This window comes from Mugil cephalus, chromosome 9, assembly GCF_022458985.1.
Source record: "Mugil cephalus isolate CIBA_MC_2020 chromosome 9, CIBA_Mcephalus_1.1, whole genome shotgun sequence".
NCBI lineage: Eukaryota > Metazoa > Chordata > Actinopteri > Mugiliformes > Mugilidae > Mugil > Mugil cephalus.
Window position 1 is genome coordinate 10217164 of NC_061778.1, and position 18326 is coordinate 10235489.

An 18326-nucleotide genomic window follows, 5' to 3' on the forward strand; every position below is an offset into this window, starting at 1 on the left:
TAAAGGTGGATGGCTGTGTTTTTATGCACAAATTCCTCTTGTTAACTCACATATTTAAACTGGCATTTTTGCAGTTCTTTATTCTTAGTATAAGCGCAAGCTTTTAATAAAAACAGGACTGAATAAAAGAAAGGGCGAAGGTTCCCCAAAAGAGATTGAAGCGGAATTCGTACAGGGAAGCGCCGCAAAACTAATCCGAAGACACACAAGCAACAGATTACGAAGTAAATCTCATTCATCTATGAGGTGGCATACTTTGTGGGTTTTGTTAAACCAGCACAGAGGCCGCCTGACAATAATCTCCTGTTCTCGAGAGGCAGGACAGGTGCCCGGCAATGTGACGTGTGAAACATGGTTGATACGATCACCCTCAAAAAGAAACACTATCACTTCTCACTTTGACGGATCCAAAATCGTTGCCCAGCAGCACAGCAGGACACACACACGCACACACAAACAAAGAAATGGAGACAGCGAGAGCACCCGGATGAGCCAAACCTTTCAGAATTTATTGGATTTTGTTTGTTTATTTTTTTTATATATATAAGAATCAGATAAAATTGACTCTATCTGTAATGGGAAGAAAGTCTGAGTTGTTCCCTGGGAGAAGGACCCCCGGCTTTGTCCCTCCGTCGGCAGCGTCTCGAAAGTGAAAGAGCATTATTGATTTTCTATAAAGGCTCTTCCCTCCCCCTCTCTGCCCTCGTTTTGTCGGCCTTTCACCCTCTCTCCGTACCCCATTGGAGCGAGAGCGACTAGAGAGTCACAAGACAATAAAGGGAAAGGTTTTTGACAGTCACGCAGTCGGGGAGGGGGGGATAGACCACTTTGATTTGAAGTGAGGGCGGAGATAACAGCCTGTGTGTAGCAGGAATCCTCGAGTCTGCCATTGATTTTGTAAGAAGAAGCTTAGAAAATCTTGACTCCCACTCACACCTTCAGAATGTCTCAGTAATGGGCTTCCACTGTGCCGGAAGAGCTGCTCGGGGAGCTTCTCTGAGAATCTGCAGCTGATTGTGCATTGTGCATGCGTGTGCATTTAATGTTTTGTGCACTGATATGTGGCAGTAACGTCTTTAACTCTGCCGGCAAATCCCTGTAAAGGAGTCGCATAAGAAAGACATTTATCTGTGTGTTTTATGCGCATTGAATTCTGCAAAAGTTCTATTCCTTACAGGTGCATTCTGCGTGGGCACTGCGTGTGTATAAATAAAAAAATAGATAAATGGGGCGGGTCAAATATACATTCGTCTTTCTCCTCCCATCTCTTTGTCTGTCTTTTCTCCATCCAGGGGAAGCGTCTGCCCGCCTATCTGTCTGCGGACGCCGAGGAAGGAGAGGTGTCGGATGATGACAGCGCTGATGAAATTGAGGACGACTTCAAGCTCAAGAGCAGCAATGTAAGCGAGAGGCATTATGAAGCCATGAATGAGACAAGTTATCCTCCAAACAGACATGTGTTTCTACAATGTGTTCAGTTAGTTTTCATCGCTCTCGTTATTAAGACTTTTATGATGTTAAATACGGCCATGAAAAGACTCAGCGGCAGTCACAGACACAAACAGAGCCATCAGCCTCACACCTGTTGTTGTTGTTGTTTTTCTTCCTAAGGTGGATTACACGGGAAAATCCTGCACTTATATGATTTTAATGAATATATTTACCCGACAATAAATCAGAACGCTGTTTTAAAACGCGTATCATAAATAAAATGCAAAACTAATCTGCTTTACATAAATTCTTTCCTTAGAAATTGTTTAAACGACTTCCACTCCCCCCTCCCTCTTTGGAAAAAATACATGAATACACAATTATTTATCATTTTACCAGACTAACTGTTGTGTGGTACGGGCTTTAGGTCTCCACATTATCACACTTGACTGCAGGTCAGGTGTCTTCAGACTGCTTATTTTACCTTTAAAACATAGTTTTATTTTAAAAATGATGATACAAAACTAATTGAATTTAGCATTTTTGTCTAATTGCTGCCCGTCTGAGCAGCCATTTCTTTTCCATTGTGCTTCTCTTTCATCTCTAAACCATCAATTATTCAATTTATTCCAAAAAAAAAACAAGACATATAGGAAAAAAAGGAAGAAAAATAACACTTGTTGGTGGACACAATCAAACCCCCTGCTCCAGAAACCGGCCCCATAAGTGAAGTTAGATAATGGGATCTTAATGGCGTTGTTGTGCTTGATGTAATGACTTCAGTAATTGTGAAGTAATGTGTGCACAAGTGAAGTTTTAAAGACCATCGCTGCAGTAAGTGCACACACAGCTTGTGGGCTACAGAAAAGGGTTTCAACTTGTTTTTTGATTTTAATAAAGACAGAGAGAACCAAGGTGTAAAGCACATTTAGGGAACGTTATTGCTTCTGGCAGATGCATAAAAAAGCAACACTTTTATCCTTATTCTTAAATGTCTTCATTTATTTTGAGACACGCTAGTGCCACGGTCCTCCCCACCGCATTTAAAACAGGAAAACAATCACGTTGTTTTCCAGATGGTTTAGCCGTGCAACCGAATATGGAATCATTCTCTTCCACATTTTGCTGGAGGCGTGAGGCCGCAGATGCCACTTCAGATGATCATTGCCATTTTTTTTTTTTTTTTTTTTTTTTTTTTTTAAAGGAGAGGGTTGGTGGTAGATTTCCACTGAGGAGAAGTTTTGTGTTGCGCTCATTAAAACCGGCAGCATGCATTCACAGCAGTCACCGCTAAAGCATCGCTAATAGGGTGATATCACTGTGGTGCAGTGGTGATGCATGGGATAAAGGCAAATTACATAATGTTGTGCACTTTGCACGTTTATGGGGAGAGTTTGCTCTAATCTTTAATTTTGGTTTTGCAAAAGATGTATGCGATAAGTTTTCATGATAAAGCTGTGACTCATTGAGACAATTTTCCACAAGCGAGAGATGATAATGCATTGTCAGTGCAATTCTAAACATCATAACCTGTGTGAACTGTAGTATAAGAAAGATATAACAATAGCAGTTTAGACCTGCACTTGTAGACATGACTTCAAATGGCTTTAAACTTGTCAACGATGATGCAAAATGGAAACGCGGTCACAGTTCAAGGATCAACTATTGTGACTAGAGCAAATGATTGAAGTTTATCCTCTGGATAGGCCGCTGTCTACGAGCAGCAATCAAAATCTGAATCCGAATCAGAATGGTTTTATCGTCCTTCCAATGAGAGCTTAAAATAAGCTCCTAAAAAACACTATAAAATAAACAGTGTATAAAAAAAGACACAATAAGGTGTAGAGAAGTGCAGAGAAGAGAACACAGTATGTATTAGAAAAACACACAACAACAGCTCAACAGCAATAAATAGGTCAAAGCAGAAGCAGGAATAAATATGTGTAAGTGAGGTAGACTTTTTTTATGTATGACATTTATCAGATATTGCACATTGAAGTTTCACAGACCAGAGTCAGCGTAAAAAGAGGCTGTAGCCTGGGTGGGAGCAGTCCTGTGTGATGTCTTTGTGCAGACATCTGTTTCTGCACGTGTCTGAGTGCGTGGGAAGCCGTGTTTTGATAATGTTCTGCGCTGACTCGATGACTCTCTCCTGAGCCTTCTCGTCAGCCGCGGCGCGGCTTTTTGAACCACACCAGGATGCCGTGGGTGATTACGCTCCTGTGGAAAGCGCAGCGGCAGATCCTGGAGCCAGGTTCGCCTTTCTCAGTGACCTCCAAGAGTTCAGTCTTTTGGTGTGAGAAATGTGTGTTCCCAGAAATCTGTTCACGCTGACCCTCCTCACAGTGTCTTCTTTAATGTGAAGAGGAACAGGTGCCCCTGTCAACCACGATCTCTCTGCTTACATCAGCTTTAAGTCTGTTGGTGGAGCGAACCTTATGCCATGCATCTACAGTCCTTCTGCCGTTGCTTGCACTTCTTGCCAACAGGTGGCACCGGTTGCACTGAAACTGCAGGTGCGATTCGCCGCGCTCCAGTTGGCTGACGTCGCCCGGACGAAAGGCGGATTTCAGGTGCTTTGCGTCAGTAACGATGTGTTCTTTCTTCTCCCGCCTCCAGGGAAACGGCCACCACCAGGTGGAGTCTCACATCAGAAAGAAGCTGGACTCTCTCCTGAAGGAGTCCCGGATCGGAGACAAGGAAGACACCGACAGCTTCAGCATCAGAGCCCTGCTCCGAGCCACTCACCAGGGCCTGCAGAAGAACCTGCGGCAGGTACAACCCCCATGGAAATGAAAGGGGCCGCGTGTGGAGAAGAGTTACACTCCTCAACAGAGGAAGGAAAGAAAGGGATAAAACTAGGTCACGGTATTAGTCATGGAGGGAGATGGAAGAAAATAAAGTAGACTAGTTGCTGCACCAGTCACAGGTCGAACACACCCACTGAACAGATGAAAAATTGACGGCATCTTCCCACGCAGCTGTGATGGGGCTGCTGATTTTTCCACCTGCACACGTGGCGTTTCCTTTTAGAGCATTTCAAAACAGACTGAAAAAGGGATGAGAAACTAAATGTCTGCAGTGTAACTTAATATTTAATTTCCCGGCTTGCCTCTCGTGCTATTTTTAGATGCTTCAGTTTCCTGACAGCCATTTTAATGCAGTGGGTGCATCAGGCTTTCCGGTTCTCTTTGCTCCATTCCTGCTTTGTTGGTGATCCCCTTCACCTCATTCCGTCTCAAAAGCTTTTCCTCTCCGCGTATTCCATACTGTAAATTGGCTTTTTTATTTTTTTCCACATTCTCTCTTTTTCTCATCCCTCACCCACTTCTGCCGCTTCTCAGCTGTGCCTCGCGCTTTATTGGCCGATGTCTGTTGCAGCCCCTCCAGCTCCCGAGCTTTAGGGTTTAAGTGACTCACAGGGTGTTAATGTGGCTGTTATTAGATTCCCACCAAACGATGAGCGCGCGCCCCGGAAAAGTAAACCCAACCAACACAAACAAACACAAATGTAAGCGGCATCTGAATGTGTTTTCCTTTTCTCTAGAGCTCTAAAGGGGTTCTGAAGAAATCCCAAAGCAGATCCTTCATCACGACACTCAAACAGAAGGTAAGGGGGAAAAAAATAGGGGGGGTTGATACATGATTTGGGATATGAAATGGCAAATTTGGGTTACTTCAAATTTGAGTTATCTGGTGGTTTGAGCGTTGCATATTTGAATGAGAGCCTTCACGGGAAATTTGCATCGAGCAAATAGAAGCCAACAGAAGCAGCCAGTGAGACGGAGCTCATTTACAAGAGCCACGGCTGCTGTTTACAAGCGCAATCCACCACACTGTAAACCTGCAAATTGTTGTATTTATGTATTCTTTTCTGTCATATTTATTCTTAAGATAAACAATCCTTTACTTTATTCCACAGTGGGGAAATTTGCAGCAGATTATAGCTTAAGGACATAAGAGAAGGAAAAATAAATATTAAATCAATACAAAAATAGCAAAAAGCAGCAGAAATTCCACATACGATGTGTGGTGTTAATAATTTAGCTCTTGAGGAAGACGATTCCCTTGCTTCCAGTCTTTATGCTAAGCTAAGCTAACGAGGTCCTTGTTAGCGCTTCCTCATATTCGCCATTTGGATCATTACCAAGGTCCCTTTTAACCTACCATTTTACAGCAGGAAATACAAAAAAGTAAAAGTACAAACTTAAATACAATATTGTCTTTAATACTTGGTGTGCTAGTGATATAAACAGCTGTACAGCAGCAGCACAAAAAAGCCTTGAAAATTACTGAATTAAGGCCTAATTGGTTTTAACAAGAAACAATGAAAACTTTTAATTTATTTCAGAGTTGAAAGTTTTGTCTTTATGTGCATCAGTAAACCATCAATAAAACATTAAAATGCACCTTACTGTTTATAACCAATACAAGAAACAACCTAATAAAGCGGTTGCATTACACTGCGTTCCATTTCATTGGCTTTACCTTTAACACTGACCAGTCTTGCTCTGTTTACACATTACAGAGAGTGTCATTTGTGTGATAATCATCATGTATGGGAAGCGAAACAGAAGCTGTTAGAAATGTAATGGAAACCTCACGCACAGAAAACGCAAAGCACATTTTGCGGTGCTGTTTCTGGCCCGTGGTAGGTGGCAGGATCATAATCAAGTGTTACAGATTCTCGTGGCGGATCAGTGAAGTGAATCCATGTAATGCTGTGAATTACACATGCAGATCTGAAGCATGTGCTATCTTGACGTGCCCGCTCTTGTCCTTCAAAAAAAAGAAAAAAAAAAGCTTCTAATGGTGTAAGACACAAGAGAGATATTTATAGCTGTTGTTTCCTGGTGCTCTCTTGAGATATCTGTCACGTTCGGACGTCAGAGTTGTGTTTGTTGTTGTTTTCGAAGACATTCTCTTGACACTGCCTCATTTCCGAGTCAGGTTACTTCCATGTCAGAGTTCCTTCCATCCGTTTGCCTTACACTACCATCCTCTTTTCTCTCCTCGGTTTACTGACTCACATCTCCTCTTCATTCATTTATGCCTCCTTCTTTGCATATTATGCACCCTCCCACGTGTGTGTGTATACACATATATATATGAGTGTATGCATGGGTGCATGCAATCTGTTGGCAAGCAAAACCTGTAATTACTGCAACCCTCATCTCCACTTTTGCTCTAATAGAGATGTTCTCCCTCTCTCTAAAAAAAACTCACACTTCATGAAATACACTCTTGCTGTAATTACATATACTACAGCTAAAACACCCACTGCCATGCACACAGCAGCCTCTATGAAATGCATGCAATTTGCTAAGGACACACCGCCGGCAACCCCCGAGCCAGTGAAGAACCCTCATGCCGCACGGAGTGTGTAGGCGGCATCGCCATCATGTGATGTACATTTTAACACATTTAGCAGGATTTTCAACAGAAGGCGGGCGTACATTTCCGCTTTTTTATCAAGTGAAAAACCGTTACTGCAGTGTGTTTTTCCGTGTGTCCGTTTTTCCAGAGGCACTCCAAGTCCAGGCTGTCGTGCCAAAGCGTGGACAAGGAGGAGGACACCCAGGAGAGGTCTGGGAGGGAAGCCGGAGGCCAGTTCAACAGGTGACCTTTGAACCGCTTCGCCACAACACTGACAGTCCCTGACAAAGTGACAGGTTTGATAGCTGCTGACTGTTGGGGACGTCAAACGGTCCGGGGCATCAGCAGCGCCATGCAAGCACTAAAACCGCTCCTGCAGTACTTCTTTGTGTTTGTTTGGGGGGTAATGAGAATGATGACAGAAACTGAAAGGAGGGAATCTGGATTGGTTTTAATTCCTTTTCCTTTCATTAAAATCTGTATCACTGTTCTCCACATTTTAAATTTCTTTTTTCACTCTGCATGCCTTGCTGCACGATTAGGCTAACCTGCTCAGACTGGATTTTTTTTTTTTTTTAGTAGTCTCACTGATTTTCTGCAGAAGTGCAAAAGACCAAGCACCTCGTATGAATGAAATCGGGTCCATGACAAAAGGCGCCACATGTGGTGTCATCATGCAGCTCCAGTAGCTCATTGTTGGCTTTAACAATTATGGAACGACGACCCCGTGGAAAGATTGGTCATTTTAACCAGCCGTGACTGTTTCTCTGATTTCCTTTTATGAATTTTAGCTTTAAGGCTTCATGAAAGCCAGTGGTTTAAAAGAAGTCGATCATTTGTTTAGTATCGCGTTAGAAAAACGCTCTGCTACAAGGAAAACGCTTCTACATGTGGTTCTTTCACCCTGTGTTTAGCAACCTTCCGTGCTAATTACCTCCCATTCACAGACTTGGTTAATGACGGTAACAGCATTATTTGCCTGTAGGTAGTTTAATCTATAATGGTCTACTGTATTTTACAGGCTGATCCTATATTTGCCCCTGTAATCTAAGATATAAGTAGTAATCATAGTCTAAAGGGCAATATTAATTTTTAAAATGTGCTGCATTTACCTCCACTGAATAATTCCACTGCTTCCGTCTTTTTTTTCCTCTAATGTGTCTTCATGGCGACATGAAAATTGTTTCACTGGATTAATATAAAAAGCCACGCGTATTAATATCATTGCCACAAATGTGTTGAATTTAAAATCGCTTATGAAATTGGCCCTGAGCAAAATGTGGAACGTCTGCCTAAATGAGATTTTGTCTGGTTATGTTTGGGGAAAAAAAACAAAGTCTTATTTTCATCTGCATCCGTTTTGAACGCAGCCCAGTTCTCAGTCGCACACATTCTTTGTCCACCTCTGTCTCATTTTTCCCTCTTTTCCGTGTGAGTGAACATCAGTTGCCATCTGCGTAGACTCCTTTTGTCTTTGTTCTTCCAGTCTCTCTCATTTCCTGGTTTGAATATTCACATATGCGCGGCCTCTGTCACAATACGGATTCCTGCAAGCGTGCGTCTGAGTGGCTCTGTGACTGACTGTCTTTGTGTGAGCCTGCGTGTGCATGGCTGTGTAGTGGCATGCGTGCATGGCTGTGTGTGAGTCTTGCTGCACTGCATGTGCTCTGGTCCCTATTAAGCTTTTTGCCTTTGATGCTCTTTCCTGTGGTTTCCAAGCTGCCACTGATGGACAATCCTCTCTATCCTGCTATGTTTTTTTTTCCCACTGTAAATGCTTTAATGAGTACTTGAGTGTGTGCAGATCTTACTTTACCTGTCTCGTATATTTTACATCGTCTTTATTCAATTTTCTCATCTGGCAACTGTTTTAGGGGTGGAAGGAAGAGGAAGACGATGAAACTGAGCAGGGATTTGTCCAACCTGGTGGTTTTCACCAACTCGGTCGCCTCACAGGAGTGTCTAAATGAAGGTGAAACACCAGCGCTCTGACACCAACACACACACACACACACACACACACACACACACACACACACACACACACACACACACATACACACACACACACACACAAACAAAAAAGGCAATCTCTCTTGCTTAACCCATGTTTTCTCTCCAGGCACTCCAGGTGATGTTCTGTCATTCAGCGAGACCAGAGCACAATCGCTGGTCCATCACAGAACCGAGCAGTTCCTAGCTTTTAACCAGAGACAGCTGTCGCGGATTTATCCCTCAGCCTATCGCATCGACTCCTCTAATTTCAACCCGCAGTTCTACTGGAACGTGGGTTGTCAGTTGGGTAAGAGAGTGATCTGTTGCTCCGAGCCTCCAAACGTTTGTGTGACGGTTACCTTTTAATAAAAATAAAAAGTGACATCTTATATTTTGCCACTTACTCACACTGCATAGCGCACACATGCAGCATATGAAATTATTCATCCGTGGCCCTCATATGTCACACTTCACTGGTGATAATGTGTAAAGGATTAATTAGTGTGCTAGGCGTCAACAGCCGTACGTGATTGCGTGTGTGTTTGCATCATAGACTGTATAAATATGGAAGGTGGAACTGCTCCTCAAAATTGAAGCTAAAGCAAGTAGAGCTCCCCCTGGTGACTGGGTGCAGTACAGGTCATAAGGTCCACCTCCACCCTGTTAGTGGATGGGACTTGGGGTGAAATAAAACACCAAAATACACGTCAAATATGGATGGTTTCCGTCATTTTGGGTGGTTAATATTACCAGTGTATAATAATACATTTCCTTCTAACTGGTGGAGGCAGAGCAGAGCATAGTATTAAATTAAACAAAATCGCAAGTAAGTCTGGCGGAAGTTGGCGCTGCACCTATCCCCATGAAAATAGCATGAGTTTGGCCAATGCAAGGAAGTGGGGACACGGCGTCCATATTTATACAGTTTATATTTTGCAGTTTATATTTTATATTTTCTGAGAGAAATATTAAAGTGACTTTTAAATAAATAGTGAATAAATAAGACTTGAAAAGCATCATGCATACCAGCCTACTGAGCATTTTCTTCTTTTTTTTTTCAGTGGCCCTCAACTACCAGACAGAGGGGAGGATGATGCAGCTCAACAGAGCCAAGTTCATGGTGAACGGAGGCATCGGTTACGTCCTCAAACCTCCTCCGATGTGCAAAGGTATAGCAGCAAAAAAAAAAAAGCTTACATATCGTTGTATGTTCATACAAATAAAAATGTGATGTGTGATTTACATTATTAATTCACTGTTGACCTCAGAAATACATACACAGGATAAGGACTTTTTAAATGAAAGTGATACAAACTTAAATACTTGAATATTAGATAATATATTTTCATTGATTTTTTTGTGTATGTATATTTCGCTCCCACTTATTTTATACTATTGCTACAGTGTTGTTTGCTTCAGTTTTGGCTATCTAATTAGCGAGGTAGCTGCACAACCCCGCTTTGAACTTTCTTTTAAAACAGGCTTATTCCACATGTAGCTTAATGTTCTGCTCTGTCTAATTGAGAATGTACAAAACGTTGTACTGTGGGCCGGAGAAAGGGCGTGAATTTTGGGATTGACTGATGACATTAATTAAAGTCGCTGCTCCACTGTCTCTTATTCCCCCCCAGGCTCGTTCAACCCATTCAGCGACGACCCACTTCCGGCTTACCCCAAGAAGCAGCTCATTCTTAAGATCATTAGTGGGCAGCAGTTGCCCAAACCACCAGACTCCATGCTGGGAGACCGTGGAGAGGTAGCAATGCCACACCATAGAAAATGCACATTCTCCATCTGTCACTCTAACACACACACACAGACTGACATTTAGACACGTTTGCACTGTTGTACTACTATTCAGAGATGTTACACTTTCTCTCAGCATAAACAAAGAATGTGTCATGAAATAACTTCGATTTCCTGACCTTTCTCCTCTATCAGATCATCGATCCATTCGTCGAAGTGGAGATCATCGGCTTACCAGTCGACTGCTGCAAGGAACAGACAAGAGTTGTTGATGATAACGGTGAGACACACGTTAATCAACTTGAACTTTACATTCACTAACGAATATCTATTTCAGATGGACCTGCTTTTGCATTTTACTTTATATCATCTCAAAAGTGTATCATGCCTTATTCATTTTTGTATATTAATCTTTACATTCTGTAGATTATAATGTATGAACAGCACATGCAAACATAATCTCACCTCTGTGACCTTATAGTGGTATCATCCCTAAAAAACAGACCATAGATTGAAACTATGCTGTAGCCACAGCTGCTGTTTTTCACTCTGGGCTTTGGAGCACTGCTGAGATCAAAAGTCGGGTTAATTAATTAGAGGCACATAGGAAGCAGAACGGAGCAATCTTGTGGCGTCACCTCTAACATGGCTCCACACATGAGGGTACCCGGCGGGAGGGTGAGGAGGGAAGCCTTCTTTGAGAAAGGTTAAAGGCTCAGGGAGCTCAAAGAGATTACTGAACAGATCATTGATCTCTGGAGTAATTTCCATGTTGCTAGTGCCAGTTCCATCTTTCCTGTTTCTGTTTTTTTTTTTTTTTTTTTTTTTTTTAGGAAGTCCTGCACTGTGCACAGCAGCTATGTCTTTTGATGATAATTATATTCTGTGCATATGTGTGTGTGTATTGTCCTCAGGTTTCAACCCAGTGTGGGAGGAGACTCTGTCATTTACACTTCACATGGCTGAGGTGGCACTTGTGCGTTTCCTTGTCTGGGACCACGACCCGATTGGACGGGACTTTATTGGCCAGCGAACTGTTGCCTTTAGCAGCCTGATGCCTGGTCTGTTTGCAGAATTTCTGTGTTTTTTACTTATTCTTGTCAGTGAAAATGCGAACTTTTTGTTTATAATGAATGAAATGAACTTCAGGGGACACAGTTTGTCACTGCAAGTTAAAATCATGACAGTACTGCTGTTTAACACAAATAGACACACCCCCATAGTGAAATACATGATTTCCCTCATGGCTCTGGCAGTGCTGTGGCTGTGGGGAACATTATCCTAAGTTTAGTGAACCATGATTTGATTGATTTGTGAAGTAAAAGACTTGTGGCTTATCTGCATCCATCAGAGTTGCCCGTGAACTCCTGATGCCCTCTCCCGTGGAGGCTAATACACAATTACTGGTCTGATGACAGACTTTTTTTTGACCCTCCTCCCTATCTCACATCTCCCTTTCGTCTCTAACACCAGGTTACAGACATGTTTACTTGGAGGGGCTGACGGAAGCTTCCATCTTTGTGCATGTGTCAGTGCATGACGTCTATGGGAAGGTAAGCATTCAGTAGCCCAGGTGTGGCATCCCCCAGTTAGTCTCTTTTGTCAACTAGGATGACAAAGGAGACTAACTTGGGGGTAAACAGAAAAAAATAAAATGCGTTTCTCTCAACACATCAGTCCACTGAAGCGTTGCTCCTTCAAACCTTTGTCTTTCTAGTGGAGCCCTCTAGTCCTGAACCCCAGCTTTACCATAATGCACTTTCTAGGATCTAACAAGGTATACGGATGCCTTAAGCTCTGTGTGGTGCTGCATGAAAAAAAGCAATGCATGACGCAGATGTGCAGTTTGTCTTTGGTCACACTTGTGTGACATTAAACCACTTAGTGAGACAGTTTGCTTTCCCACTGGGTTTTCGTTTGAAATTATTATTTTTTTTCCCATCTGTTGTTGTCTTATTTTTAACAAACATGTGATAATGCGTAGTGTAAGCATGCATGTATAACCAAACAACTGCTTCATACATGTTGTTTGCTGTCGTAATTAAGGACTAAGGTTGCCACCTATAGGTGACATGCTGTATACAAAAGCATGCAGTGCATTTTCATTGTTTTCATGGAAATAAACACTTCAAAGTGTAATGTGTGAAAAATGATCCTGGTCCGTTTTACTATTTTTCGAGAAAGACATTTTCCTTTCTCTTTCCTGATATCTATTTCTCCTTCTTACTTCCTTTCCATTTGGTTCCTCCTGTCCTCAGGGTCACCAGTTGCGAGGCATAAGGGGGTTTTTCAACCGCTCTTCCAAGTCCTCTGTGGACACAAACTCCAGTGGTCTTAGGAAGCGCTCCATCAGTGACCACCTCCTGCGTCGGACCGCCAGTGCCCCGGCAAAGGGGCGGAAGAAGACCAAGATGGCTCTGTCGGAGTCAGTGGCGTCGATATCAGACCAAAACAACTGCACAGGTGCAGGAGCAGGAGGAGCAGGTGTGTCAGTAAAGGACGAACGTGTGGAGAAACGTCTCCAGCCCAGAGCCCCACTTGTCCATAGACCTATCTCTATGCCTTTAGACAGGCTCCTGCAAGGGCAGCTGTCCATCTGCTCACCCGACAAAGAACAGCATGACATGGGGGCAGACACTGTCATTGGTGGGTATTTTTCTCTTATCCCAGTGAAAGACATATATAGACATATATAATTATGCAAATTACACCCAAAATATCTCCATTATAGTTGAAATACATTTTGAAATTAGTTGTTTAATGACTTAAGTACTAATTATTTTTTTGATAAAATGCCATTTTGTCTTGCACTGCTTCTCATGTTATTTGATAGATGACGTTTTCTGATTTCTCTCTCCCTTTTCTTTACCTCATGCAACAACTATGTAAAACTCATGTACAGTAACCATGTGAACTGACAGACTGCAGCATACTCTCCATGAAACCTTAACGTGCCTTTTCTGTCCCATCTTCATTTGTTGTGTTTCTTTGTAGTAGAGAACTGACTAGGATATTCCTGCAGGTAATCTAAAATACCTATTGTCTGAAGGTTGCATCGTTTAAAAACATACCAGTATTGCGTCCACCCAGTGTATTTTGTTCAAAAGTGGTCTGAGAAATATATTGCTGTGTCATTTGATCCCATTTGACCAAACCAATCCCATTTGACCATCTCTTTCCTTAATCTAATATTTGCAAACATTGATTATTTCTTTTCTTTTGGTCCACGGCCCCATTTTCCAGCTTCCCCTTCACAGTTGTACTTGGTGATCCATTTGTCTGTGTATTGCCTTGTATTGACTGGATTGATACTTGTTGTCAATTAATTGTTGGATGGCTTGGTGTTCTGCATCTAACACCGTATATATCTTTATTAATATTTATGTTCTATTATCTGTGTCCACAGGAGCTTGCCCCTTCAACAGACCAAGATCTTCCTCTGCTGACTTTCTCACCGAATCATCATTCTCCATTGAATCAGGCATCACTTCCCCTTCGAGGACATACAGAAATAATGACCAATCAGGGGACGCTTCTTACTTGGTTATTGGAAGAGGAGAAGTAAGAAAAGAAGAGGACTATGCTAATTACCCGACAGATGCCAGCAAATCGAATATCATCTCCAGGGAAACAGAGAAAAAGTGTTTTTTCTTGCCCCCAGTGAAAAGCCAGATGACATTAGATACACCAGAAACAGCATCCAACTGCACAACATTCACAGTTGCACCTTCAATCTCCTCGTCCTCTTCCTCTGCTCCTTCCTCTGTGACCCCTCTTTCCCCCGTTAGTTTAGACTGTGATCTGAGGAGTCCCACCTCTTTGCATGACAGCACCATCTCCAGACTCATTGACGCTGTGTCCTTAGGCAATGACCAAGACACGTGTGGCTCCATTTCTGCTCTGATCGGTCAGTTTGAAAGCACCGCTGACCAAAACAATTTCACAACTTTATCACATAATATCACCCCATCCCATCACCAAAGAGACGTAACTCCTGCCACCCCTAAATCCCTGGAAGGGCTAAGGTCTCCTCTCAAGACAAACACAGCATCTCCTTATAAGAACTGTGTTAGTCTCAAAAAGGTAGCTCAAAAAACTGATCATGAAATCTGTTCACCCCATAAAATTTCCCAGGCCCTCATTACGAGCCCAGAAACTGCTGAGTTAGAGGATGTCTACACTATTCTGGACGAGGAAGTGCTGTTACCTGTATCAGTGTACAACCTGAAGAAACAGACAGTCCATGTTCAGGCAGACACTAAAGAGAGCACACCCTCAACCAGCTTGGGGTCCTCTCCAGTAAAGGTGGTTCAGGGTTTAGGGAAAGGGCACAATGTGGGCTGGGAAGATGTGGGGAGAAAGTGGGGCGAAAGTGAAGAAATTGAGGAGAGGATATATGAAGAAGTAAATGATTTCCCTGCACCAGTACCTGTAATAGAGCCAGGTACTTCTGGTAGGTACGTATGCTCTCCTATAAACAACCCGGTTCTCTATGATCCGGCTGAAGTGGAGCTGAATGTCGATGAGGATCCATTGGAGATGATGCTGGCATCGCCAAGACATGGCAGCCAATGGGACGGGCTTACGAGTCCAACCAAACGTCATGCTATTTACCAAAACCAGTCCACTCCGAGCTACTCCCAACAAAAACCGCCATATCAGTCATTCCGTGATCCTCAACAACAGTACCCGTCACACTCACCTCACGTCACATTTTCACAGTGTCACTCCCCAATAAATCAACCTTCTTATCAGTTGTCCAATCGCCATCAACACCAGAGCCACCAGTCTCCAGTCTACAATACACGTGCCAACTCTCGATCCTCCAACCCTAGTCCTTTGCGTCAGAACAGCTACCCCATACCTCACAGCAACTCTGAGGCCTATAACAATAGCAGAGGATTCAACAGTTCCTACACACAACAGAGGACCTATAGTGGAAGTCAGATCCTAAACAGGTCTCATCAAGAGAGGCTAGGGCATAAACAGTTGGAGAGGGAAGAAGTAGGGTGTTTCCAAAATGGCTTCTCCTCTTCCGAAAGCCTCCCTGGTCAATCTGCTGCATCTGTAAACGTCTGTAGAGACAGAGGCCTATATTCCCCCTTTTCAGACTGTGAAGTGGTGTACAGCCACCTGGACTATGACAACATTATGCCCTCATCACCGTCTTCCACTTCTCAAATCACCCAGCCACACAGCCAAAGGCAAACACAATCATACACCTGTAGACAGACATGGAACCAAAAGGTTTCCCTCAACAACTCTAGCCACCAGCCACAGTCAGAAGCCGGTGTTTCACCACACACAAATCTAGCACCTTTATCAACATATTCCCAATCTCCTAACACAGACTCCACAGCTCCCAGCCCATGCAAGTCCAAGTCCCTGGGAGATTTGACCTCTGAAGATATATCATGCAACTTTCAGAGCAAGTACCACATTATTAGTCGCAGTTTCATCACTCCACACATGAGGAAGCAAAAGAAGATGGCCAGCATGGGGGGAACAGTTTTCCAGTCACAATCTTGTGATCCACTCACAGAACAGCTTCGTAAGCTGGTCAGTCTTGAGGGGGATGACAGTGACAAATGTAGACCCCAGACTCTTCCATTGCATCAAGAAGCAAACTCCCCAATGCCACTGCCACAGCCACAGACAACAAGTACTGCTCCCGTTGTTTCCAGGGACGTAGAAGATTCCCCTCCACCCCTCACCCGCCGCCTATCCTCTCGGAGCCAAAGCCGAGTGCGCCACATCAACAGCCGCGCACGTGAAAGACAGCAAGAAGCTTTAAAACCTCGGCCAGGGGTGATGATCAACAGTTCTGCCAGCATCGGTGGTGTGGTCCTGCGGAATAAACCAGCCTCACAGAATCCCCCAACTAACAGACACTCTACTGGTTCTTACATAGCAGGCTATCTCGGTCAGCTGGAGGACAGGGGGCTTCCAGAAGGGGCTTGCACATCATTACGTTACGGAAATGGGGACCATTATGGAGATCGGTACTATACCGACGACTCTCTCCCACCTGCAAACAACGCCCACTCACCGTCCGAGCCCGAGGTCTACTTCCTGCTCAGACTGTAGCTCTCAGAATGACATGGAATTAAGAGGAATCAAGGAAATAATAAATACTTGCCATTGTCTGTTCCTGCATTTGTTGACCAAGCGGTTTTCCTTATAACAGTTACATTACAAATATTATTCCAGGCTATTTCTAGAAAAAGATATAGTCTGTACAATATAACATCACATATAATCCATGGATGGATCTGACAGCATGATTTTTCTGTATGAAATGTCCACTATTCAAAAGTGAATGGTCTAGTCAGCTGTGTATTGTCTACAGTATATTCTGCTTAATGTGTCAATGTACTTGGGAACATCGAGTCCTTCCAGATGGTTTCCTAGACTGATTGTACAGATGCTTGTTGCCCTGTGTCCCTGTGATGTACTGTCCAAACTATGTACACTGACTGTGAAGCAAAAAAATATATAAAAAAAATAAATACAATAAAAATAGAACAGGCTTTTAAACAGAGAGGGATTGTCTATAATATTTGTATCATTTGAATGTGTAGTATAATGAAAGAGCTACTTTTAATAGATGGGATTCATCTTTTCAAATATCAAATGTAAGTCTTCCTTCTCTTTTCTGTGGTATTTCTTTATTTGTGTCGTGTGTAAATATTGACATGGTTTGTCATCCAAGTCAGTCTGAGCAAATCAGTTCTAACTGTATGTTTGTGCATGTTACATGTGAACATGTCAAGCATGACTATGCACCAGTTTGTACGGTAGATGTTGCATCGCCCAACCACATTTGCACAGAACAAAGTGTCGTATTGGATACAACAAGGGACATCGGCTTGTTTCCATCGGGTGCAATACAGTACATAATCTCCTGTGCTTGAACTTGTTGCTCTCTATAACTTGTATAATCTGAAAGTGTGATTGCAAATTTAAAAAAAAAAAGAAAAAAGATTTGGGGTTTAAAGGTTTTTATTTTTATAATTGCTTTGATACAGACTGCAAAAATAATCTCTTGTTGGTTCTGGTTATTTTATTTTGTATAACTTAACGGACTGAAGAAGCAGAGTAACACATACACAGGGCCTAGCCAAGGAGGGAAGGGTGACAGAGCAGCTGTTTATTGTTTTTTTTTTATTATTATTATTATTTTTTTTTTTTAGTGTTACACCATCCTTTTTTCTTAGTATTGTTGCTCATTGGAAAACTGTGAGCATTTTCCTACCAACGCAATAAAATGCTGAAATATTTGATTTCAACAAATGTCATTTTGTTTATTTCATCTTCTCCTCACGAGTGTCACGTTGTAGCAGATAATTAATCGGGGGCGCAGCTCAAGCTCAATTCCTCGTAAGTCACAAACAACCTCATCTTTCTCCACATGCCACCTTAAACATAATGGGATGTAATTGCTCATGAAATGACTGTGTAATAGAGCGCACAAACGGCACACCTGTTGCTCTGAGTGTACAATTCCCCAACCTGGTTCCAACGTGGACTGACACACTTTGTTAAGTTTTATGGATCGATCACAATCCAAAAACTCAGTGGAAATGTAAGAGAAAATAATGTTTGATCCCCACTTTTTAACTTATTAACACAACGTTGCCACGTTTCACATTCTTACGCTGAGTATTTCATTCAGATGGCGTCACATAGTAATGCATTAGAAGTGTGTCTTAACCTTTTTCAAGTACGAGCCACTGGAAGATGGGCAACAACTGATAGCCGGAAGTCACAGTATTTTT

At 42.7% G+C, this 18326-nt stretch overlaps 1 protein-coding gene across 5 annotated transcripts in view; it reads left to right on the top strand.

The window, feature by feature from the left end:
* The window catches only part of plch1 (phospholipase C, eta 1), a 56096-nt gene extending 38259 nt beyond the window's left edge, over window positions 1–17837 (top strand). For 2 of the 5 annotated variants that reach the window (XM_047594854.1, XM_047594856.1), the window contains 14 exons: window positions 1293–1400; window positions 4051–4206; window positions 4979–5041; window positions 6956–7050; window positions 8682–8779; window positions 8930–9109; window positions 9864–9971; window positions 10434–10558; window positions 10744–10828; window positions 11463–11609; window positions 12022–12101; window positions 12266–12325; window positions 12807–13194; window positions 13955–17837. In XM_047594854.1, coding sequence (XP_047450810.1) covers window positions 1293–1400; window positions 4051–4206; window positions 4979–5041; window positions 6956–7050; window positions 8682–8779; window positions 8930–9109; window positions 9864–9971; window positions 10434–10558; window positions 10744–10828; window positions 11463–11609; window positions 12022–12101; window positions 12266–12325; window positions 12807–13194; window positions 13955–16635 — 4374 coding nt within the window. In that variant the 3' untranslated portion in view covers window positions 16636–17837. Of the gene's footprint in view, window positions 1–1292; window positions 1401–4050; window positions 4207–4978; window positions 5042–6955; window positions 7051–8681; window positions 8780–8929; window positions 9110–9863; window positions 9972–10433; window positions 10559–10743; window positions 10829–11462; window positions 11610–12021; window positions 12102–12265; window positions 12326–12806; window positions 13195–13542; window positions 13571–13954 lie in introns of all 5 variants that reach the window. The other 3 variants (XM_047594859.1, XM_047594858.1, XM_047594857.1) reach the window with 3 other exon arrangements.
* The last annotated feature ends 489 nt before the right edge of the window (window positions 17838–18326 follow it).